The sequence below is a fragment of the Kwoniella europaea genome, chromosome 1 (assembly GCF_036810445.1).
Source record: "Kwoniella europaea PYCC6329 chromosome 1, complete sequence".
NCBI lineage: Eukaryota > Fungi > Basidiomycota > Tremellomycetes > Tremellales > Cryptococcaceae > Kwoniella > Kwoniella europaea.
The window spans coordinates 2,584,813-2,608,295 of NC_089487.1; the positions used below are offsets into that span (position 1 = coordinate 2,584,813).

Consider the following 23,483-nt stretch of genomic DNA (forward strand, 5'->3'; position numbering starts at 1 on the left):
CGTATAGCGTGTGATACTCGTGGGTCATCATTGGAGCGATTCGATCTGTCACTCCATTTTTCCTGAACACTTACTTCACTTTACCCTCAAAAGATCTGGCTGAAGCCGGGGAATGTAAAGTTCGTCGACCGAGTGTGAATCTTTGTTAGTTTTGAGTTTGGGTTTGTCAAGGCTGTTACCAACGATGCAAATTGTTGCATAGGTCAGATTTTCACCTTATGGAATGAGAATGGGCTTGCTTCTCAGTCTGTTTCAATTGTAGTTCAAATCCCAGCTTGTTGGTTCTTCTCGTCTTCACAGACAGAATATGAAGTATATCACAACAAGCGGAAGAAGAAGGCTTCAAATATCCAGTCGGCAACAAACAACTCTCGCGATAAACCCTGGATTTATGGATTTATGACGATCATTTCATCAACTTTCCCCTTAAACCCATTCATTCCAGGTCGTTTGTCACTCAATTCCAGGGATCGAAGAGGGAGAGAGGTTCTTAGACCAGGCTCGACCAGCTTGCAATTTGGCCGTTCCTGTTCATCCTATTGGTCCTCTCTTTTTGATCGACCAGAAATAACTTTTGGGTGCGCGATGTAAACAAGTCCGAGTCCAAGTCTACGTATCTTGTTTTTCCTCTATATATACATCTCATCCCAATATCTCTTCATTCTTTTCATTCTCATAATAAGATCAGATAACAGTTACATCGTATAAAAGAGGACCTGTATTCAACCTCATACTACACACTCATTACAAATCACCCTTCGTTCATTCCATTCACCCATCATGTTCACCAAGTCCACCATCCTCTTGACCCTCGGTGCTCTCGCCACTTCAGCCCTGGGTGCAGACTTGACTATCTCAACTCCCGCTTCCCTCATTCAATGTCAACCTGCTCTCCTTTCCTGGACGGGCGGTACTGCCCCATACTACCTCGCTGTCATCCCCGGTGGTGAACCTTCCGCTGCTGCCTTGCAAGATCTAGGTGAACAACAGGGAAACTCTCTCACCTGGACTGTTAACATCGCTTCGGGTACTTCTATTACTTTGAAAGTTACGGATTCTTCCGGTGTAGTCAATTACAACCAGGCTGTTACTATTCGTAAGTCCCATCACGACCCCTCTCACTAGACGTTGGAACTATATGAGTTGAATGACTGATGGCGATTTGGATTTGCGATCTTATAGAAGCTGGATCTAGTGACTCGTGTTTGACTGCTGCTGCTACGAGCTCTGCAGCTTCTGCGTGAGTACATCTATCATACGAGTACACGTACATATATGGACAGAACATGACTTATACATTACGTATTACAGTTCCACCCCCGCCGCTGTCAGTACCGCCTCTGCTGCTGCTGCCGCCGCCGTAACCTCCGGATCAGCATCGGCCGCTACCACTTCAGCAGCTGCCTCTGCCTCCGCTATGAGCTCAGCCGCTGCTTCTTCCGCTGCTGCTTCAAAGTGAGTAACTCAATCATCTTAACTCTGACGCAACTCTTCCGTGGGAGAAAGTCTGCTAACCATCGTCTCATAACCTACAGAGCTTCTTCAGCCGCTGGATCAGCCTCTGCTGCTGCCTCCTCCGCCAAATCAGGTGCCGTTTCTGCTGCCTCAGCCGCTGCCTCAGCTTCCACCTCTGCCAAGTCAGGCGCCATGTCCACCAAGTCGATCGTCAACGGCGCTGTCGTTGTTGTTGCTGCTGGTATCTTGGGTCTTGCCCTTGCTTAAACCATGACAACTCCCTCATTCATAGTCATATACACACGTACGAACATCATCGCATAGCATTTTTAGTCATATCGTTCTTTTTACATCTTATGCCTTCACGCTCTTCATGTCCTATGTATCCCTCTATCTCATACATCCTGCTATTGCTGAGCGTGTTGAATGTTCAATCTGACAAGCCTCTTGCGATGAGGTTGCTTTGGAGCTGAATCTGAATTAAAAGGTTAGTCGCGTCGGAAAATTCCCCCTTAAGTGGAGTGTAAGATCAAGAAGGGGGAGTCACCTTAAAAGTGCGCGTTCTTTCGTTATTTCCCTTTTTGAAGAGGATTTTACACAACTATCTATCCTGAACTGTCAACTTTGACCTCGACCTCAACCTCAGGTCTAATCATACAGTTACTTTTCTTTCACTCGACGAAACAGCAAGGTGACAAGATAATTGTCGATTGCTCGCGATTACTGAAAAAATACGATGAAACGCACCTTCTGCTCGACCCTCGACCCCTTGAAAATCCAATCTTATTAGTGCAGATCTGATTAATCCGACACTCACCATACCATCAGCCACATGGTTACCCCTCTTTTTTTTACATGCTCTTACCGATCATTTCGAAACATCAACGTCGTGTTGAGCAAAACGATCAAGGGATCCTGTCTAACCCCACTCTATATTCCGAAATCCGACACCGACGATTGAATAACCAAGTCGGGTCTGGAATTTATGCTTAGTCCAAAGGATGGGGTTTCTTTTTCTTTCTCAATTCTTACTCATCAGTTGCGGTTTAACATGAGGTACGAGGGAACCATTAAAAGATATGTTAGAGGAAGAACATGAGGAATGTGCAAGGGGTTGAAAATGAAGAGTATAACCTTGTTATCTTGTTCGTGTTCGTGTTTTTCCTCACTGATACGATTGATATGGTTGATTGATGAGCTGTAACAACATATAAAGAGGGACTGTCAACGATCAAGACTTCTGCACTTTGCTTCTTGTTCATCCCCAGCAACATCTAACACCGCTTTGACCCATAATAGTATTTGTCGCTGATCATTCCTTGACGAAAACTGTCTGAGACCCTCCTTTCCCCCTTGATCCTTTACTTGTTTTTCCTTATTTCGTCATTAAACTATCAAATCACCCCTACTCGTACTCATCTTGACTACCATCAAACACTACAAATACACGATATATAAAATGACGGTATCACTCTCACTTTCGCTCAAAAGACCAAAGTCATCGAGAGGAAACTCAAGATCGAGACCAAGATCAAGTACATTATCACCCCCTTCCTCCTCTTCTTCCACTGCCTCTGTAGAACCATTCAACTTATCAGTCATTGTCAACGAGAAAGAATTCGATAATCTCGACTCAGTACAGCAAGTGATTGATACTCAAGACAAACGACCAGGAAAGATTAAATTCCAATTAAACGACTTGCCGGCTTCAGAGGAAAAGATGTCATCGAAATTGATAAAAGGTAGAAAGAGGTTCGTAACTGAGGAAGGGAAGACGATACCTGTGGCTTTGGATCTATCCGGGGCAGGACCAGGATCCAATGATAATCAAGTGAGTTGTGACATACCACACATTGAATACGTGATGAAGAAACGAAAGAAAAAGTTGAGCTGACGAGATAATACTTCAATGATAGCTTCTTCCTTCGCCTCTGATTCGACCTTCTTTTCCTAAATCACCTTACCCCTTCCCTACTCCCAACCCTTCTCAACCTTCGACCCAACGATCTGCGACCCTCCTTCCTCCCAGCTCAAATCCAAGAGACAACAAATACTCTCATCGACGATCCCGATCATTCTCCGAACTAATCACCTCCTCAAGCTCGATCACCCAACCATGGCGAGATCGGGAGACCTGGTTGGCCATTCATACACCGTCTCAAACTCCTAATATCACCCAGAGGAAGGGTTCGATTCCTGCTAGTTTGGAAGATGGCGGATGGAGGGCTAGAGGAGGTGGGACATTCTTCGGAGCAGACATGAACGGTCCATATCCCTCCTTCAAAGTTAGAGTCAAACCTCTTAGTCCACCTACAAGTCCTCAAAGGTACTTTACTTCGAAAGAACAACATCAAGAGATAACCAACGAACCTGAAGAAATATCTCAAGAAGATAAGACTGATAGTTCTCCGTTGGAAAAGATGATCTATCAACATCAATCTCATTCAGCCTGGAATGTCCGACATACCCTAAACCCCTCTCCCAACTCCTCGGATGATGAAGATCGCCCGTTGATACCTACTAGATATCATACACCACCGCCTATCCAAGATGACGATGATGACGACTTACTTCCACCATTATTACCTCGAAGTATCACCCGCTCATCATCATTCGAGTCCACTTCCAGAAATACAACCCCCATTCCATGGGCTCAAAGAAGTGGAACTGGAAGTAATTCACCGGGACGACGAACCCCGCCCAAAACGCCTTCTAGACAGAATACCTCACCGTTGAGAAAAGCAAGTGATGATGGGAATCAAACACCTAAAACATGGAGACATGTTGATCCTTCGCCTCCCCGTTCTGGATCAGTCAAAGAAAAAGAAACATCACCGTTGATCACTCCTCGCACTCCTGAGAGTCCCACTCGAACGATATCCCGAATGAAAGGTGTAGGCGGTAAGAAGCACAGTACCAAGAAAGTCGGAGGTGATACGCCACTTACACCTTCTTCGCCCACTTCGTATGGTAACTTCTGGGAGGACCTTGATGGAAGGAAAGAAAGTGAGAAAACCCAACAATCGCCTAGTAAGAGGTTCTGGAAAGCTTTGAGGTTGGCTTCTCCTGGTAGAAAGCACAGTGAAAAGAATGAGGTGGACAGAGACACCGTGGTTCATGGTGAAGGCCAGGTCAGTCCGAGTAAGAGAAGTGGTTGGTTCTGAAAGAGCTCTTATGGGTTTTGAACGGGCGAAGAGGATGTACATTAGCTGACCATTAATATTCGGTATAAGATGAGATGGGAGTTTGGCGATACGGTATAATTGGATGGAGAGCCTGAACTGGCCTGATTTGGTTTGATATGATATGTTTCCATTTGGAATTTGGGGATCCGCAAACCATCTTGTACATGAGACTCATTAGATTTCCCATTTAAGCTTTCTTTGATACCTTGCGAATAGATAGATGGATCATGTTTGTATGTACAGTATATGATATTATATGAATTGCATGTGCATTTGCATGTATACATAGATTCCCAAAAGGCAAAAAAAAGACCACAATGGTCCTATCGAAGTGAATGCTTTTTCAACTTTTTATTTGAATATTATAAGAAGATTGTGTATGTCGACTCGCTTTGTGCCCAAAAGAAGCGAACTATATATAGAAGAGGGAGAAATGTCCAGAGGAGGGATAGTGACGTGGATGGATGAAAGGATATCAAGAACGATAAGGGGGACGAGGGAGATAGTGATCAGGATTAAGCAATTTCATAATCCATTGGAGCGGTTCTACAAGGTAGAATAGATGAACAATCAGCGACCTGTCCGTAGATAAAGTAAAACCTTGGAAGCTGAACTCACCTTTTCACTTTTTGTAATGATTTCTTCTTCATCATCATGAAAGGCATCAACCTATCTCTTTTCTTGTTCTTTTGGTTTTGGATCGTCAACGCGGCAGTCTCTGTCTCCCCAGTCGTAGTCGAAGTGGATTCTTCGGAAGTCTCGGTCGAATGAGTAGAGACATGTTCATGGTTATTCTTAAATAAGAACCAAGTGTTATCCCTACATCTAACTTTTGAATTTTCGATATCATCCAACATATCTTCTTCTCCGCAGGCACATAAGACGCCAGATTGGAGTTGAGAGTATGCTGCTACTTGTTTATCGGAGCATCTCGAGAAGCACGCAAAAGGAGATGGGACTTGACGGAGGATGGAGGTCGGATGGAAGGTTGATGAACAGCCTAGAGGGGTGAAAGTGGATGATTGCAGTAACTACGATAATTGCAGTATGATATACAAAGTCAGCCACGATGGGCTTGGTCATGCAGTGATCAAGACCGGATGGGAAACTTACGAAGATTGAATCTGGAGCTGGGGCAGCTAAGGCAATTGGTGCCAAGAGGACCACAGCGAGGGTTTGGAGGAGTAGGCTGAGAGAATGCATCCTGATAGGAAGAAGACAGTTGAGGGTTGAAGGACTAGGGAGTTCGGTTGATGGTTCGAAGTGTTCAAAAGGAATGTGTATTACTCTGACTGGTCCAGCAGCGAGTGTCGGTATGTGTAAAAGAGAGAAAGGTAACCTTCAAGGTTGTTGAACGAGTCGAATCGAATCAATCGATTGATGTTAAGAAATGTAAGTATGGTCGACTTGTAAAGTGATGAAAAAGCATGAAGAGAAAAAAGTCAAGAAGGGGGTTTGCAGGAATGAGAGAATACATTATATTACTCTTCGATATCTGACATCCGTCCACATGTCATGCTTTATCATATCGTGCTTACTCATGGAAACAGATGATGAAAATACCAAAAGCAGAATACTTCCACGGAGCATATCATAATCATTCCTTAACTTTACACTTCGTACTTCTGGGTATGTATCACCGCCAACTCACAAGTCCCCTTTGTTATGTTCCTGACGATCTTCATGCCTACTTGACATCCTTCGGTGGACAAACCGTACTCCGTGGTAAGCTAGTAAGGTATTTTCAACATTCTACCAACTTCGTACTTTACATCGTTCCAATATCCAAGCCCCGAAAAGCCAAGAATTCAATCGAGCAGGATAAGAAAGACGCCACGATCCAAACCTACAGTCCTGTATCATCAGAGGCCTTTCTTGCGTTTCTTGCGTTTTGTGCTTTCTGCTCTTTGCCTTTGGTATTTGCATTCCATTCCAGCTTCAACATATGCTTCTTGGGCTGAACCTGAAACTGAACCTGTGGACCTGGAGAAAAGCATATTTGAAGACTTACCTTACCTTGAAAAGGATAAATGTAGTAGAAAAGCCGGATTCGGTCCCGTGCCTTGTATCACCCGTTTTGACAAATGCCGTAATTGTCGGTGCAAAATCTCCGATTAAGGTGGTCATACCGCAAAAGCTTAAATTGCTGGATTCAGCAATTGGTCGTTTTATGCTTTCATATTTTGTACTTGAGGCTTTGGCTTTGATCAAGCCTGTCTCTGGTGGTGTATGTAATGATGGTAGAGTATGGACGGAAATGGATAACAACACCATCTGGTCACTACTTGTGGCATAATACCTGAGAAGACCTGTACGATATCCAGGCATACCCTTGTTTGATGATTCCAAACATGTGATTGGGTACCGGCTGACAATCGTGCAGACAATCGGAGAATATAAGTATACCGCCTTTCTAAGTCTTTTACAAAATTTGATCACATGTCGCTTGAATAATCAAGCAGTTTGAAGTAGTACCAGCGAAAGTCACTCGATTTGTCACGTTGAGAGAAATTCGTAAGTTAGGAAATACTCACCACAGCAAGTGATGCTCGTCTCATCACATGATCATGATCATAATCATTCATTAACGTATCGTGAACAGAAGTCTGAAAATTCAGACCCCTTCGATGTACATACACAGTAAAAATGAGGATGGAGGAGTTCTACCTGCACAGACAGACATAGAGAAAAATGATTATCGTCCCCGAGAAATCCAGACCTGACTGTTGTGATTCTAATCAATCCATCGAAATGTCCGATATCAATTCACTTCTCATCGGTTGTTTCCTCCTCCTATCTTCTTCATCTTCTTCGCCGCTATATTCCATGCTCTGTTATCAGCATGGAATATTTCGGCATAGGTCAACAGACTTACTCTTCTTCATCCAATGCCTGCCTCTTATTGACATTACCCATCCCCGCGCCAAACCCTGCATTCTGAACCATCTTCTGAGCCATCTGTATAGGTTCGTACTCCTTGAACTGATTTTGGAACTGCAAATCAGTACGATAGATAGATAGAAATCCCCATCAGCTAAATTACATTATTGAACCCCGCCTGATGTGGGGGAAAGTCCAACTCACACTCATTGTACTGACACAATACCTCTTACTCTGCACATACGCCAGGGCATTGTCCGCTGATAAGTTGAACTTCCACATGAGGTAGCCTACGACAATCGCCGGTGAAAGCGCAATACCGCCTAGCAGCGAAGTATGGCGTCAGCTAGGACTAACGTATATACCTGATAATCAAGATCTGTCAATCGTTCCGTTAGACTCACCATTACAATGTGCTAGAACAGTCCCACCCATCGTCATAGCCTCTTCGATGAAATCGCGACATTTCGGAAAGATCGTAATCAGATTCTGGTCCTATATATCATGAAGGATATGTAAGCTGATACAGCTCAGACAGTCAAGGGAGGCAGCTGCTAAGCTTACGGTATTATCACTTATGTCCAACGTCATATACCTGAATTCAGTGGGGAAACGTGGGTATATCAAACTTGATTCTTTCTTATCTCTGATACAAAGGCTACAACAGGGTCCATATTAGCCTAGTGTCCGAATGTGTTGCTACATACGATCATAAGTCGAGAAGCAGCACAAGATGGTGATGTAGCTTGATAGAGGGTGAAGTACGCAGACAAAACAACTCACACGTGTGTTATACCCATTAATTTCATTTTTGTCAAATTCGTTGATGATTGGAAGGGACCAAGGTACAAGCCAGGTATAATTTGTTGAGCTTCTCTACGCATTTCATATCTGGTAGTTACGAGAGCAATATCATCAGCATATCGCGCATCCTTTGAGTGCGACATCAAATACATGTGGAAAGCTAAGTTGAGCATAAGATGTGGACATATATACGAATGAGATTCAAAGCTTCGCATTTCTGCTTCGTTATAATCATTGAACATGATTCATAATATCGAGAGAATCACTCACTTCCACTCATTATTCCCTCCTCCCATCGGTCCCAGTCCCTCTCTCCCAGAATTATTGATCGACCCTATCCCATCCGCTCCACGTCCACCCAGATGATTCGTCGGCAAGAGATACTCTTCTGCGTAACCACCGTTCGAGTCCAGGGTTTGCCGTGAAGATAATGCCGCGGAGGAGGCCCCATTTATATCCATATCTACTCCTGGTCTGCTCAATACTATATCGTAACCCGTATCAGTCTCGATATCGGTATTTGAGAAGGTATCGAAAGTAGGTAAAGAAGGTGGGAGGATTGGTAGTTTGGCTGAACGATGGGAAGGGAGATGACGACGTGGTATGGTTATAGATTACCAGTAAGGCTATTCAGGTGTGAATGGTGTGAAGGGTGGATGGTGTGAGTTGTAATCGCTCTTGGAGGAGTCTTTGATCTATTGTTGGATTGGTTGGGGTCCGCTTGGTTCAAGTCGGTGCCAGTAGGATGTGTAAAACGTATCTTGTGGTTGATGTCTCAGGATTTGCGTCTGTCCTATCTGATCTCTTCGTACACTGTTCTCCTCTAGGTTTGACTGTGCTATGTCTCTCGAGCTGATCCTGATTGTTGTTGATATCAAGTGAAAGTGAACAAGCACAATTCAATGTTTCTAATCGACTGCTCAAACGTTTCAAGTACTGTAGCGGTGCGGTCATGTCACGTGATTGCGAGTGTGTATGACCCAAAACTGATACAAATTTATTCGAGAGGAGATGGTCAGGTAGCAACATATGAGAGGCAATCAAACGTACTATGATATGGCGCTTGAAATGCTAATAGTGATCGTACAAGGTAATAGAAACGATAGAATCGATATGAAAATGTTCAACCTGACTTATCCTCCTGTTCTTCTTCTTCTTCATCCCATTCTCTAATCCATTGAACAAGCTCCTCCCAATCTTTGACCCTATGAATATTCTGTTCTCTACCAAATTGAATCTCTTGGAAAGGTAATGGCAATCCACTACTCATCCTCTCGTTGTAATCCATCATCTCCACCGGAGAGGTGATACCGCTCCTAGATCGATTCCAACCATATTCACCGAATAGTAAACATGGGATGGGAGGATCGGCTGTAACGATAGGTTCGAGATTACCGTGATGATCATCTACAAATAACGATGCGTTGATGTTGCGTAGGATCTGATCGAAAATAATCAGTTGAATCATCCCATATATTCTGCATTGGAACGCATTTACACACGAGTTATGATCTAGATAATAGACCATTTATACTCACCTTCAACTTTGCCAAACCACCTTTCCCTTTGCCCACACCATCTTTCCACAATTCCTTTAACCTCTCATTCAACTCTCTCTCAAATTCATCATCATCACCTCTCGGTTCAATAGGTTTATTCACATCTCCATAACTACCCGTAAAATGAGCCTGAACAATGACATCCTTCGGTTCATGACCTATCGTAATTCCCTGGTCGGAAAGCCAATCTTTTAACCCTTGTTCATCTTTTGCAGGACGAGAAGTGACGATGTGAATTGGATGACCTAGTTCATGTAGTGTTTTGAGACCTGCGACGAATCCTGGAATGGGGGTCGTAAGTGGAAGTAGGTTATTGAGCGCTTGGACTTTCCTTGCTACTTCTGTATCTCACACGATAAGGATTCAGCTTCTTCGTATATACAACTATTATGTGAACGTGAAATATGATAAAAATCGAAGTACTCACCTGCAGGAGTACCGAAACCCCTATTTTGCCAAAATACGTAAGTCTGTAGATCATCCCTATGGTAACAAACCTGTCAGTTCAGTATTTCTTTGTCTCATGTACAGTTAGTACATCATCGCTCATACACTTACAGAGTCAAATCCGTCCCATACCTTAAATTATGTTGTTTAACAATAGTAGCCATATTCTCTGAACAAACATCGTCAAAATCGATCGCGATGATCCTTCCATTCTTCGTTGTTCTCGTCTTCTTCTTCTTTTCCCCCTTCTCTTTGTGAGCAGCCTCTCCATTATTCTTTCTACTTTCGGTACCACGACCTTCTTCCTCAATCGTACTTTGGCCTTGTCCTTGAGTGGATACCGTCACTGATCCCTTCCTGCTAGTGATATCACCAGCGATCTTCGCCCAATCATCCATACTCATCGTATTCTTCCCATATTTCCCACCTCTTCCCCCGACCCCAGGAGGAATGGGGAATGGAAATTGATTACTAGTCATGACACTTCCGTGAATTGCCACTACGCTAGCATCCGGCGAAGTCACCAGCGGAGTTTCTGTACCGCCATCTAGAGTGTATGTGGGCGAACAAGGCTGATCGACTTCGTTCTTGTCGTTACCACCATCTGAGGTTGAGCCATACGTCGGTGTAGTTTTGGAATTTCGTTGGGTCGCAGGCGTGATGCCGCCAGTGGAGGATGGGAGGGTCTCGTTAGGATTTGAAGGTCTATCATTAGGACGGTGGTGGTGGTGGTGGTCTGTGGTCATTGTCATATTTCGTTTGAAAAAGTGATTAGTATATGAGTCGACAGATAGATGCAGTGGGAAAGTAAGAAAGTGAGTGATGATAAAGAAGATTGAATATCAAGATTGATGGTTTATAAAAGCACTCGAATTCAACTAGTGGAGTCATGACTCGAGCTCGAAGATCAGGATAAGGTCTTCCAACATCCTTTTTTAGATACGCACCGACACATGCAAAAGGTTTCGTACTTTCCTTTGATGATCGTTCAATGAAAGGATAGATGAAGATTGATGTTATCCGTTGGACAAGTCAAAAAGGAGTTGTACATGGCGCATAGGAATAGAGGGTGTTGCAAAATGGGATTGATCTTCGATGAGAGAATGATAGTTACGACAGGTTGGAACCTAGTAGAATGCATATGGTCTTGATATATAATACTAGATCCATACAAATCGTCAGTCAGAGCTTCAGGGAAGGACCTCAACCCAAACCCTTACGTACCAAATTGAGCTTCTTCTCTTGTCCTCTCCTCTCGGTTTTTCTCTGTTCATTCGACCTTTCTCCTCGGCGGCAGTTCCACCGGCTCAGCCTGCCTAGAAGGTAATAATGGATTTGGCATCTCCTTCCTCCTGGTCGCACCCGAAGCTTGTTGGTCGTTATGTCTTTTCTCAGCCAGGATGAAGAATGATGCTGAACTGACTACTACCATCCCCAGGAGGAGGTAGGGGTTCGGTCCTTTACGTGGGGGTGGACGAGGTGGTTGCGTGAGAGGTGATTTCGAGGACATCGTGAGTGGGGTCTTCCTCTGATGAAATGTGATCGTGCTTGGAAGTGATGGAGATGTGAAACCTGGAGATATCAGCGAGGAATGTTTCGTGTTTCGCTAAATTTAGTGTGATACAATGTGATGTCAATGTGGAGACCCCGCACTAAAAAGTTGCAAGTTGAACCTGGGTCGGTGCGAAGCTGTGAGAACTGCGAAAGTTGCGCTGTGTAAACATAGATATACAATTGAACCCTAGTTATCGCTTGGTTACCTATTCTAGTGCTCTGGGTTGATAGACAGGAATGAATATACTCAGACTCTTTTTAAATATGTTGAATATATGAGAAATCATCGAACTCACTCTCACAAACAACCATTTACGAAAATTGGAAACAAGGAAGGAATGTTCCTCCTCCCCTCCATCCGAGCCCGTCTCTCCCTCCTCTTGGTCCTTATCACTCTAATATCTCTGGTACTGTACCAACGCATATCCCAGTCGAATATCGAATATGCCTTTCCTAAAGATGTGTTAGCGGATTATACTTCGCCTTCAACACATTGTTTTTGGCCTGAAAGGGGAGCAAATCAGGAGAAGGAGAGTAAAGGGAGTTTAGTGGATTGGTTGAAATGGAAATCATCACCTTCACCATCTCTATCTACCACACCGAACGGGGACGGAGCAGGTGCTTCCGACGACAATGAATTTCACTGGGAAGGTAAATTACCTGACATAATACCTTCAAGTGGAATTGAGAAATACATGTTATCTCATATAGAAGATCTCCAATCGGGTTGGGACCCAAAACACGATTTTGAAGAATATGGATTGAAATTAGGTAATATATCTTTAGAAGGATATACAAAAGAACTTATATCGACTTATAAACAATATCTCTTACCCTCTTCAGGAGGAGGAGAAGGTGTAGGAGGGTTTATGGCACCTGTATTATCTAGATTGAGTTTACGACCACCTATCGAAGAATTACCACCTCGACCAAAACAAGTGATGACGACTGATAAATCTGATGAATTACCGTACCAATTTGAAAGATGGAAAGAGATCATGCCTGATTATCAGATCAAATATTTCAATGATAGATCACTCAAAGCTTGGGTTAAAGGTGTTTTCGGTGGGACGAAAGCTGAGAAAATTTGGGAAAAGTTACCGAGAGTCGTATTGAAAACTGATATATTCAGATATATGGTGAGCTGACTCATCAGATGATCTTAGCGGTCACGATGAGTCATGGATTTTTAAGCTGATTTGTGTCGGATGGATGATAGGCTATGTTAGTTGAAGGAGGTATATATACAGATAGGTAAGTAAAATCAATCCCACTTTAATCTACGACTATACAAATAGCTGACTTTGGTATATAGTGATAGTACGTTCCCATATCCTACTACACAATAAAAGGTGATTTGATCTGATTCAGTGTGGTAGCTGCACCTATCATTCACGCTGATTCATGGGGTATACCCTACCATTCCGAGACCGCCCCGTTATTAACTCACCTATCAAGATTATTATCTCTCTCCACTTCCCAACATCTCCCTTCTTCACATCCATTATCGTCTTTCGCCTCTGAACATTCGACCGACTCAGTAGAAGGCATGATTGATCTTCCCGTGGGCAAATCGAAGATTTACGATGGACCCTTGGTAGATGATGGGAACGAATTGGGAGAACCGGGTTTGGTAGTCAGTGTGGAGAGTGATGCGATTGATTTTGGATGGACAAATTGGGTGAGTCAAGGCGTGACTCGTTGGCAGTCTACCATCACAAGTCAAAACATTTCCACGCATATTGCGAAATGCCATAGTCATGGGATATAAACTGATCGATTTGTCTGTGATTGAACTCGCAGCGCGAAGTCGGTCTATCCCGTGCAGTACAAATAACTCAATGGACATTCATGGCTAGACCTGGACATCCCGTATTCCTGGATGCGTTAAGTAGGACATTGAGGAAATCTGAGGAAATGGAAAAGAAAGCAGAAGAAGCGGAAGAGAAAGGAGAAGAATTCATACCTGAGACTGCTGTGAGTTGTCCGTATTAGCATATGATGTATCTCATGAGTCAAAGCACTAACCACTTTATTTTCTCTATATCTGATAGCTCGAATGGACTGGTCCGGGTGTATTGTAAGTCCACTCATGTTCACATTTCATGATACCCAAAGCCAATCTTTGTCTCTTCACCCTCTTATAGCTCAGATTGCGTATACCGATACTTGCTAGCTCGATACGGATTCAAACCTGAAGATTTGATCCATCAAAAAGACCCTATCCGAGTGGGAGATGTACTGTAAGTCTCGATGTTTCAGCTTCCATCGTTTCATGGGATGAATGGCTGATAGGTGGCTCTTGTTGTTATAACCAGAATATTACCCGCCGGTTCATACTCCAGTGTCAGTCCATTTACAGATGAGGAGCAGAGACCTTGGGCAGCGAGTTATCATGGGTTTTTGGGTGAGCGACGACTACCTAACGTACAAATGAATCACTGTCCCCTCAAGTGAATTGCGACTTCGTGTACTACATGAAGCTGACGATTCGTCGTGAAATGTACAGGTCGATGGAGAGAATCTGACCCTGCCGTACAAGAGTTCGAACGGCTGAAAAAGATCAAAGCTGAAGCTGAGGAAGCGGAGCAAAAAGCCAAGGAGGAAGCCGAAGAGGCTGAGAAGAAAGTGAAAGAAGCTGAAGATAGGGCTAAACAAGCTGAAGAGGATGAGAGGAAAGCTAAAGAAGAAGCTGATAGGTTGAAATTACAGGAACAGGCAGAGGCAGAAGCAGAAAAAGGGGATGATGGGATACCTAGAGGTACGATTGGGGATGTTCCATTATCGCCTATTGGATGATCCAACAATTGAAGAAGAAAGAGAAGGTACCTTTATAGACTTATACCATGACCCACTGTAGCATAACTCACGGAATAGATACATAGATTCGATATTTTTTATCATTTGTTGCACATACATGAAAGATGTCAAAATGCATTTTCACGAATATACAATGTATCTTTCGATGTCCAATATAAGAATATCAGAACATCGATATTGATATTTATCCTAGTCAGATATCATATCCATCCTGGAAATGTTTTAGAGTGGAATGCCGAGCGTTGATGAAGATCATTTTTTCTCCTCGGGAGGCTTGAACGATTCTTTTGGTATACTATTTTGGATCGGACTCAGATGTTTATCGGCGGTAGATGTTTGCTGTTGAGCGATTTTCTCTTCCCCTATTGACATGCAGACATGAATCGAATTAGTAAATCCCAAGATTATATCAGCTGAGAACAGAGGGATAGATGGACATGAAAAAGGAATCGTAATGACAAGTGCAATCCCTTCTTTTTTGTGTATTTGTATTTGGTGTTTCGAATCCGTACCCAAATCTGATGAAAATGGTACAATATTTATCCATTGAATAGGTCGCACTCACAAGACAACTTCTCCAAAGGTCTATTACCTCTCAACGTAGCGTCTTTCCTCCTTGCGTCAATTTCTTTTTTGGCGTAGTAGAATGATACTCCCGCAGCTACTATCAGAGCCTGTTCGAGACGATTAATTAGCAAGGCCAATATATATACCCAGAGTATAGTAATACACTGATATTTTGCATCACTCGAGAATCTCGGATACCAGAGTGCTGCCGAGCAGAGTTGGGTATGGAAATAAAGACTCACTCCCCACCCGTATGCCTAGTCGAATCCGAACATCGATCAGCTCGTGCCGTTGGACAGTCGAGTAAGGCGGTATACACTCACGACTGACCCAGCAGTGTTCATCTTTGATATTTGATATTGGTGCGGATAACACTCTTTTAATTCTGAATTCACTTAATTTATGAAACTGAGATGATCGTCAATAGTCGAGTGAGTGCCGTAATCGTAATCCGAAATGATCATCCTTTCGCAGGTAGGTTTTTCCATTGTATATATATGTTTTTATTCAACCCACCCATGTTCCCGTTCTCCGTTCGGCCGTGTGATGCCACATTCCACATTTCTCACCTCTCGTGCCTGTATGTATAAGAGATTACAAAAGAGCGCTCAATTAAGTTAGCCCATGAACTAACTAACTATACTAGCAGATCTCGCATCTAGCATCTCGCCGGTTTACCGATCGAATTCGGTATATGGCGTATAACGTACAGTAAGTACACCATACATCCATGTGCTTCCCATCATTGAATGCATTGTGTTGTATGCCCAAAGATACACCTCGTCATCTCGTACCTTCTCCTTACACAGCATCGGCATCATCACCGCTCATACTCAACAAAGGATCCTGGGTATCATTCTTGGACTCATCGTATTCGGACCTCGAGACACCGCCGCCGATAGCATTGACTATTATTGATTCCGCACCGCCTCTGTGGATGGCTTAAGCTTAATCTCACTTCCCACTAAAAACAAAACCAAAAATAACAAATCCACCTTTCATAGCTTTTCAACTTTATCATCGTCCTTGCCATTCATTACATCCTTATCAGTACAGCCACTGCGTCGCTAGGTACCGATCATAGTCAATCGGATGCTTTGAGCAGACGAGTACAGAATCATCAAGGTAGAGTGGAAGTCTGTGATCGAGTCCTGAATCAGCAAGAGCGTCATTAGTGAGAACTCGATTTGTGGGAATAGGATATACTTCGGTATCGATCATCCATATATATTTCTGAGTAAGCACAGTCATCAGTCATCTTCAGGTTCTTTCTGGTTACCTAATTTACTGAGTAACTTTATCTACATAGCCTCTATCTTATCGCACAAGTCATCATGACGGATCAGGCTGAACCTTCCTTCGATGCGATATTCTCCTCTCAACAACCACCTCGTCGATCATCCACCTCTTCATCATTCAACGCTTATGCCTTCCATAACCCCTACCCATCTGCTGATCAACATCAGATGAATCCCCCTCCCCTAGGTCACACTGGCGGACAGTTCGTCGACGAACCCCAACAGCTAAATAGGAAGTCTAGCAATGCCTCGATATCCTCCAGACCAGGGAATAGGGATGGAGCGTCGTCATCAACTTCGGGGTCTGATATGATGATGAAAGGATTTAATCTAGATGCGAATGGGAATGGTAGAAGACAGTCGTCACTAAGGAAAGAATCGTTACCTTTCAATCCTGAAGCTGATAGTACGATAATCGCGACTGCCCCCAGACAGGGTAACAATATCAGTCCAAATCATCAGAATCTCACATCTCCTCCAATAGGTGATATTATGTTCGGTGGATCAGGTCAACGATTAGATAATCAACATCAACATCAACAGCAGCCGCAGCAGCAGCAACAACTACAACAACAGTATCAGCAACATCAACAAGCACCGTGGACTGGAGATAATTTAGTACCGGCAGGAGGAGTCTTGCAACAGCAACAGCAACAAGCACCTATACAGTATTCATATGTGCAGAACAACCAACAGCAACATAGTCCATTCCCTTCTCCTATACCTACCCCCTCTTCTGCAGGATTAGAATATATGACACCTGGATCTGCCAATTCACTCAACAACTCAACGATCTACGATGGATATTCACCATATACCGATCCAAACCCCGCTCTCACACCTAACAATCAAGCTACTATGGGAGGATGGGGACAGGATTTCATCAGTCAACCTGAATCTTCGAATGGGGGGTACTCTACTGGGTATGGAGTCGGTACGGGGAATGATATGCAGGGAAGTGGGATGGACGATATGATGGGCATGAATGACCAGGAGGCTTTGAATAATGAATTGCAGAGAATGTGAGTTCATACGGTCATCTCTTTCTATTTGCCTACCCCCTCGCATTAGGATACTTCTCGCACTTCGAATCCTGTTCAACAACTCGGCTTCTATCACTCTGATTGTTTTACGTAGCAGCATATCAATCCTTATCTTAAGCTGTTCAATTCCGAATTCTAAACAAAGGATTAAGCCTGTCCCATCTGAAAATAGAATTATGTGCTGACGCTGCTGCCCCTCCTTTACATGAATAGTATATCCAACACGTCACATCACAGCTCCGCTCAGCAGTCCAGAGAACCGTCACCCTATCCTCAGACAGCTCATACTCCGGACCCGAACTATAATCAGCGATATCAGAACCAGCCTGAGGTCATGTCTGCCGGACCCTCCAGACAAGGTTCCTTCCCCACTTCCAGGTCGCCGAGTCCCTTCGCCCCTCCACAACAACAACAACATCAATTCGATATGACAGATCTCACATCTCCACCTTTAACTGGTCAATTCCCAGTGACTGCTTCGTCTTCACAGGGTAACTCACCTTTTCTCAACAAACCTCAGTCGCCTCCTGCATTAATCATGCCCAATCAGCATAGTCCATCTCCGGTCCTACCACCAATCGTCACAACAGCTGTGGGTGGGCCAGGCGGAAATGCACGAGGAGGGGTGCACGCGCCAAGACAAGGTGATTTAGGTGGTTCGGTAACCGGTGGTTTGCTGCCACCTGCCAATCCAGCTCTGGAACATTTAACGGGTATGGCGGGTATCAGTCCTATCGCACCGAGTGCGGATGGACCGATGATTTACATTCAACCTAGTACTCCTATCAGCGGGCTGAAAGATGGTAGAGGACTGTTTGACGCTGCTCTCCGACGAGCTGGACAGATGGCTCAGCAAAACCAGAATGGGCAACCAGGTCAAGGTGAACAGAATCAACCGCAACAAGGCTTCAACGTCCCTCCACCCCAGTCACACCCTCTCGCACGACCTGGATCATCCGATCAAATTGGACAATCCGATCAGTCAGGTAATGCAGGCAATAATGGAATGGATTTCGCTGCCGCAATGGCATTTCAAGCTTCCCAAGGATGGGGTCAAGATAACTTGGGTGGACTGGGAACGGGTATACAAACTAGACCTCGAGCGAAATCAGACTCTTACATGCCTTCCCCCACGGCTGATTCGTTTGATCGCCAGGCTCTGTTCAACTTCCTCATTGGTACCAACCCTGATAATGTTTCCGGAATGCAAGATCAACAGCAGCAACAGCAACAGCAACAGCAAGGTGTATCGGATCAGTGGAGGAGTACGGTCAACGCTTGGCGAACGGGTATCAACGATAATGATCAAAATATCAGTTCTAATTCGAATACAACCCTAGATCCTAGACTGTTACCCGGTCAGGATAATAGCATCACAACTCAAGAAGCATTTGAACGGTTCTTGCTTCAGCAGCAACAGCAGCAGCAGCAGCAGAATCAAAGTATTGATCCAGCAAGTCAGCAACATCAATTAAACCAATTACATGCCCAAAGAAATCGATTACCTCCTCTAAATACCAATACTCAAGGTGAAGGGCAGGGCAATGGAGTATTCAAATATGCGCCTGGGGAATTTTCACCTACTTCAATGGCATTTTATCAATCTATCGGTTTATACCCTCATTCGGCCTCTGAATTACCTGGAACCACCTCTGCTCCATTCTATACCACGACATTCGGTAATATATCAGGTGGTGCTGAAGGTAACTTGCCCAATACCGTCGGGCCCTCTCAAGCTTCCTTTTTACCTGCTCCGTCAAACTTGCAGCAGCATGGTAGAAGGAGATCGTTCGGAGGTGAAGGTTCGAATCATCCTGCTGCTGGGGCTGGCACACCGGGGTACGGAGTCGAGTTCACCCAAAACACTCAGAATCATAATTCGCCATTCGGTCAACCACGTCCTGGTGCAGTGAGAGGAGTGAGCGGAGGTGGTCATAGGAGAGCAGCTAAATCTGAGGATTTCGGAAGAGTCGGGACGGGCTGGGGTGTAGGTGCGGGTGGATCTACGTGAGTTTCAGTTTTGAGTTTGGGTTATCTTTCCCTGGAACTGGAAAAGTGATCGAGAGATTGCGATGTAGGATCCAGATGTGGTATCTTGATCTGATCTGTGCGAAGCGATGATTGTGTGTGTGTGCGTGTGTCTGTGGAAGGGTGTTTTCACCGTCGATCAATGCTGTGCACCCTTAACACCGTACATCACTTGAGAAAGCTGTGCTGATAAATTCATATCTTATATTTGTATTTGAACATAATTAGAGCCGACTTCTTACAAAGTATAACAGCCAATGACGGATCACTCTTACCACCGATGAACCGCGGTCGATCAATGTCACATTCGCGAAATTCATCTGCGTCATCTATTAGATCGGCTTCTCCTGCTTTATCAATAAGTTCCCAGGGGTCCAATTGGTCAAATATGGAAAGAATGGAATTGCCCGATGGTGTACAGTTGCCCATAACCGGTGATCAGATCCACCCGGTTCAACGAGTTCAACCTCAAGGGAAGGGAAGAAAGAGGATAGCAAAGATGAAAGTTACGAGCGTGGCTACTGAGGTGGCGAGTACGAGTAGGAGAACAAATAGTGGGGTGTTCAAATGTCCTGGTGAGTGTGGTGTCTGACACGACCATACTATGGGACATGGTGAGGACGAGCTGATTGGGCTTTCGTTATTGGTAGTTCCTGGATGTGGAAGTACGTTCACTAGGCATTTCAATCTGAAGGGCCACTTGAGATCGCACAATGATGAGAGACCTTATAAGTGTTTATATGATGGATGTCCGAAATGTGAGTGAGATACTGCCGTGTGATCATGATAACTGTCAGTTATTGCTGGAAGATTGATTAGCTGATTCGCCTGTTGGTCACCTTATATAGCCATTGTTGGGTTCGCTCGTCAGCACGATTGCAAGAGACATATGCTGTTACATGAAGGTCTAAGACCATTTGAATGTGATGGTTGTGGTAAGAAGTTTGCCAGATTGGATGCGTTGACAAGACATCGTGAGTTTATCTGATTCATTGACACAATCAAACATACTCGAAATTACCCTTGACATTGACAATGACAATTCGACAATTTACCTTTGCTGACATTTATTTTTACGCTACTTAATAGACAAATCCGAACAAGGTCAAGAATGCGCCATAACCCATCCATTACCAGTCAATCCTGACGGTACGCCCATGTCAGAATCTCAATATAAGATATACAAGGGAGTCAAAGCACCTCAACCTAAAACTATATCTTCGGGAGATACACCCAATTTACCTCCTGGAGGAGGTGGCGGCGGTGGGAGGAGAAGAAGTAGTGGTGTGAAATCTGAGTTTTTGAGTGGAGATGATAGGGATGATAGATCAGGTGGGGAAAGTGATTTGGGAGGTGGGTTGAGTGGGATGGAGGAATATGATCGGTATTAGTTAAGTTGGTATTCGTTTGGAAGGATGGAAGAATGGAGCAAGTATCACCTTGTGATTATAGATTGATTATGTTTATAGTATAATTCTTTGTTTCATTTCTGCGCCATATAGTAGTGTAAATATAGATCCAATTATCATTCTCATGTACAGTACTTGTTATTATCCTCAGGTAGGAGTAGAACTGAATTACAAGAGTATAGCATGCTTGATATGAAAACATGTACAAAATGTATAAATAATCCTACCTCCACTTGACTCGTCCACTGGTTGTTTTCAATTTGGATAATTTCGAAAGTTGTATCTATACTCTGACGTTGCTTCTTTCTCCATGAGATAGGAAGTACTGACCCACGCACGACCAGACCCACTTCGAAGACCCGGACTGAACGCAGGGAACCAACTCTGGTCAGGTCGATCCCTATCACTCCGATTCTGACATTCAGTTATCTTCGAAAAACTTAATCCAGAAAAAGGAAACATGACTTTAACGACGCTCGAGATTCTTCGTCGACAGTACTTATCCCTCTACCCGCTCTACCTCATCTCATTCCCTGATCCTTCTCTCCTTGCCGACCCGCAGTCACAGATATATCTGATAGATAAGTTGTTAGGGGAGAGTTATCAGCCTGAAAATGAGTATAGGCGGAAGTTCTGGAGAAGGGTGGTGGAGAGTATGGAGATTGGACTGAAAGAGTTGGAATCGCAGTTGGATTTCTCAGAGGAAGAACGAGACGAGCTGGTCAGTCATACTGTGATTACTATGACTAGATGTGGCATGACTCAATTAGCTGAAACATTATGCGAATATTGATAGGAAATTGACGAGAGGTTTTACGATCTTTTAACTGATTTGATGGTTACCAATAACGCCAACGCCAACGGTGAAGCTGGACCTTCATCGAGTGGGTGAGTGAAGCCATACATCTGGATTGTCTGAAGTCGTTGTCGTCGTCATCTATGACGATAGAGCGTATGTTGAACATAGAAATGGGCCGCTGACTTCTGATGATGATAATACCAGACCGAAAACAACTTATCGGACATTCATATATGATAAACTTCATTCACCAAATTATCCATTGAAGGACACCAACAGCAACAGCAACGATCACAATTTCGAAGATCGTATAGATGGAGACAGAGATATAGATGAAGATAAGATTGTACTTTTGGAAGAACAAATTGCGATTCAAGGAGGAACCACTGGATTGAGAACTTGGTGAGTTGAGTCGAGTTGGACCAGCCCGACCGAATCGAATTGAATCTAAAAGAACTTGTGAACTCTCCTCAGGACAGCAGCCCTTCATCTAGCTCATCATATCCTTCGACACCCACATTTGATCTTCTGCGATAGCGAGTTGTTTTACAGGGGTGTACTGGAACTGGGAGCTGGGACGGGTTTTTTATCGATCTTGTGCGCTCAGCTGGGTCCGGATGTCATTTCAACGGATCTAGGTGTCGAGTCGGACGCAAATCCAGCCGATGAGATTGACATAGAGCAACATCACGAACAGAACGGTGAGAGTAGAACTCCGCTGGGGAGGTTGAAGTGCAATGTGGAGCTTAGTGAGTAATTCATCATCTATCAACTTTAGTTGATCGTTTCACTAAAAACTGATTTCGATTTACCATTTCATCTATGCCTAACATAGATTCAATCGGTGACCGGGTATCTGTCAAAGCTTTAGATTGGACAGACGCATCGTTGCTCCCTGAAGAAAGACCGAGTATATGGTCGAAATTGGTAGAGGAAAGAAGGACGATAGTAGCTGCTGATGTCGTATGTTTTTGTCGTTGTTCCTTCTATCTTGTAGATGCTGGAGCCAAGCTGATCTCAACACTGCATCTTAGATATACGATCCAGACTTAGTACCCCCTCTGGTAAATGCAATTGACGTCTTGCTCGATGATGATGGCCAGAACCAGGCTATTATCTCGGCGACGGTGAGGAATCAGGAGACGTTCGATAAATTTTTGATTACCTGTGGTATGTATCCTTCTCGTATGCTCGACGCTCAACGGATAGATCGAAGAGACGAGGCTGATGGGAGACTTGTAGGATATCATCATCTCCAAGTCAGTTTCATCGAGGTACCTCCCATGAACGAGAACGAGGATGACATTGAAGGTCGTCCTACATTCTGGGATTCGGCTCTGGATAAAGGGACGGAAGTGAGGATTATGCGGATTACCAAAAGAAGGCGGTTGTAGATGAGGAAAGAGAGGATTCCCAGCCCAAATAGCAGGAAGTGCTGGACCTCGTTGGAATGGTATCATAGAACATGACCACTCCTAGAGTATAGCTCTATCTTTACCCGATAAGTTTGTTCACCAACTAGCCAACTCTAATGATCTCCATACGAAATCTTAACGCCATCCCTTACACACTTTGTAGTATAGTATGCTTCTTGCTCATGCATGTTCATGCCATCTGCTGTCAATTGTTCGCTCC

The 23,483-nt window shown here is 44.0% G+C and overlaps 10 protein-coding genes across 10 annotated transcripts; 5 read left to right on the forward strand and 5 right to left on the reverse strand.

The window, feature by feature from the left end:
* Positions 1 to 780: 780 nt before the first annotated feature.
* On the forward strand, positions 781 to 1,722 carry V865_000963 (uncharacterized protein; the record flags this gene model as incomplete). Its single annotated transcript, XM_066224790.1, has 4 exons — positions 781 to 1,096; positions 1,183 to 1,240; positions 1,312 to 1,455; positions 1,536 to 1,722. The coding sequence occupies 4 exons, from the start codon at positions 781 to 783 to the stop codon at positions 1,720 to 1,722; spliced, it is 705 nt and encodes a 234-aa protein (XP_066080887.1).
* Positions 1,723 to 2,914: 1,192 nt separating this feature from the next.
* Positions 2,915 to 4,619, forward strand: V865_000964 (uncharacterized protein; the record flags this gene model as incomplete). The annotated part of the gene is made up of 2 exons (XM_066224791.1): positions 2,915 to 3,286; positions 3,372 to 4,619. 2 exons carry the CDS (start codon positions 2,915 to 2,917, stop codon positions 4,617 to 4,619), a joined length of 1,620 nt encoding a protein of 539 aa, XP_066080888.1.
* A 536-nt stretch (positions 4,620 to 5,155) lies between these two features.
* Positions 5,156 to 5,843, reverse strand: V865_000965 (uncharacterized protein; the record flags this gene model as incomplete). The annotated part of the gene is made up of 3 exons (XM_066224792.1): positions 5,156 to 5,186; positions 5,259 to 5,671; positions 5,754 to 5,843. 3 exons carry the CDS (start codon positions 5,841 to 5,843, stop codon positions 5,156 to 5,158), a joined length of 534 nt encoding a protein of 177 aa, XP_066080889.1.
* Positions 5,844 to 7,378: 1,535 nt separating this feature from the next.
* On the reverse strand, positions 7,379 to 8,785 carry V865_000966 (uncharacterized protein; the record flags this gene model as incomplete). Its single annotated transcript, XM_066224793.1, has 7 exons — positions 7,379 to 7,457; positions 7,516 to 7,634; positions 7,725 to 7,843; positions 7,925 to 8,015; positions 8,085 to 8,178; positions 8,304 to 8,411; positions 8,595 to 8,785. The coding sequence occupies 7 exons, from the start codon at positions 8,783 to 8,785 to the stop codon at positions 7,379 to 7,381; spliced, it is 801 nt and encodes a 266-aa protein (XP_066080890.1).
* A 662-nt stretch (positions 8,786 to 9,447) lies between these two features.
* V865_000967 (uncharacterized protein) lies at positions 9,448 to 11,076 on the reverse strand (the record flags this gene model as incomplete). The annotated part of the gene is made up of 4 exons (XM_066224794.1): positions 9,448 to 9,765; positions 9,863 to 10,224; positions 10,311 to 10,366; positions 10,442 to 11,076. 4 exons carry the CDS (start codon positions 11,074 to 11,076, stop codon positions 9,448 to 9,450), a joined length of 1,371 nt encoding a protein of 456 aa, XP_066080891.1.
* A 524-nt stretch (positions 11,077 to 11,600) lies between these two features.
* V865_000968 (uncharacterized protein) lies at positions 11,601 to 11,840 on the reverse strand (the record flags this gene model as incomplete). The annotated part of the gene is made up of 1 exon (XM_066224795.1): positions 11,601 to 11,840. The coding sequence occupies one exon, from the start codon at positions 11,838 to 11,840 to the stop codon at positions 11,601 to 11,603; it is 240 nt and encodes a 79-aa protein (XP_066080892.1).
* A 382-nt stretch (positions 11,841 to 12,222) lies between these two features.
* V865_000969 (uncharacterized protein) lies at positions 12,223 to 14,683 on the forward strand (the record flags this gene model as incomplete). The annotated part of the gene is made up of 8 exons (XM_066224796.1): positions 12,223 to 13,023; positions 13,104 to 13,138; positions 13,256 to 13,565; positions 13,688 to 13,861; positions 13,939 to 13,964; positions 14,032 to 14,127; positions 14,203 to 14,291; positions 14,394 to 14,683. 8 exons carry the CDS (start codon positions 12,223 to 12,225, stop codon positions 14,681 to 14,683), a joined length of 1,821 nt encoding a protein of 606 aa, XP_066080893.1.
* A 273-nt stretch (positions 14,684 to 14,956) lies between these two features.
* V865_000970 (uncharacterized protein) lies at positions 14,957 to 15,615 on the reverse strand (the record flags this gene model as incomplete). Its single annotated transcript, XM_066224797.1, has 4 exons — positions 14,957 to 15,066; positions 15,270 to 15,378; positions 15,514 to 15,528; positions 15,595 to 15,615. 4 exons carry the CDS (start codon positions 15,613 to 15,615, stop codon positions 14,957 to 14,959), a joined length of 255 nt encoding a protein of 84 aa, XP_066080894.1.
* Positions 15,616 to 16,605: 990 nt separating this feature from the next.
* Positions 16,606 to 21,031, forward strand: V865_000971 (uncharacterized protein; the record flags this gene model as incomplete). Its single annotated transcript, XM_066224798.1, has 6 exons — positions 16,606 to 17,591; positions 17,826 to 19,619; positions 19,869 to 20,215; positions 20,291 to 20,398; positions 20,489 to 20,614; positions 20,730 to 21,031. The coding sequence occupies 6 exons, from the start codon at positions 16,606 to 16,608 to the stop codon at positions 21,029 to 21,031; spliced, it is 3,663 nt and encodes a 1,220-aa protein (XP_066080895.1).
* A 478-nt stretch (positions 21,032 to 21,509) lies between these two features.
* On the forward strand, positions 21,510 to 23,242 carry V865_000972 (uncharacterized protein; the record flags this gene model as incomplete). Its single annotated transcript, XM_066224799.1, has 7 exons — positions 21,510 to 21,770; positions 21,846 to 21,937; positions 22,053 to 22,250; positions 22,323 to 22,597; positions 22,684 to 22,811; positions 22,883 to 23,018; positions 23,091 to 23,242. 7 exons carry the CDS (start codon positions 21,510 to 21,512, stop codon positions 23,240 to 23,242), a joined length of 1,242 nt encoding a protein of 413 aa, XP_066080896.1.
* Positions 23,243 to 23,483: the final 241 nt, after the last annotated feature.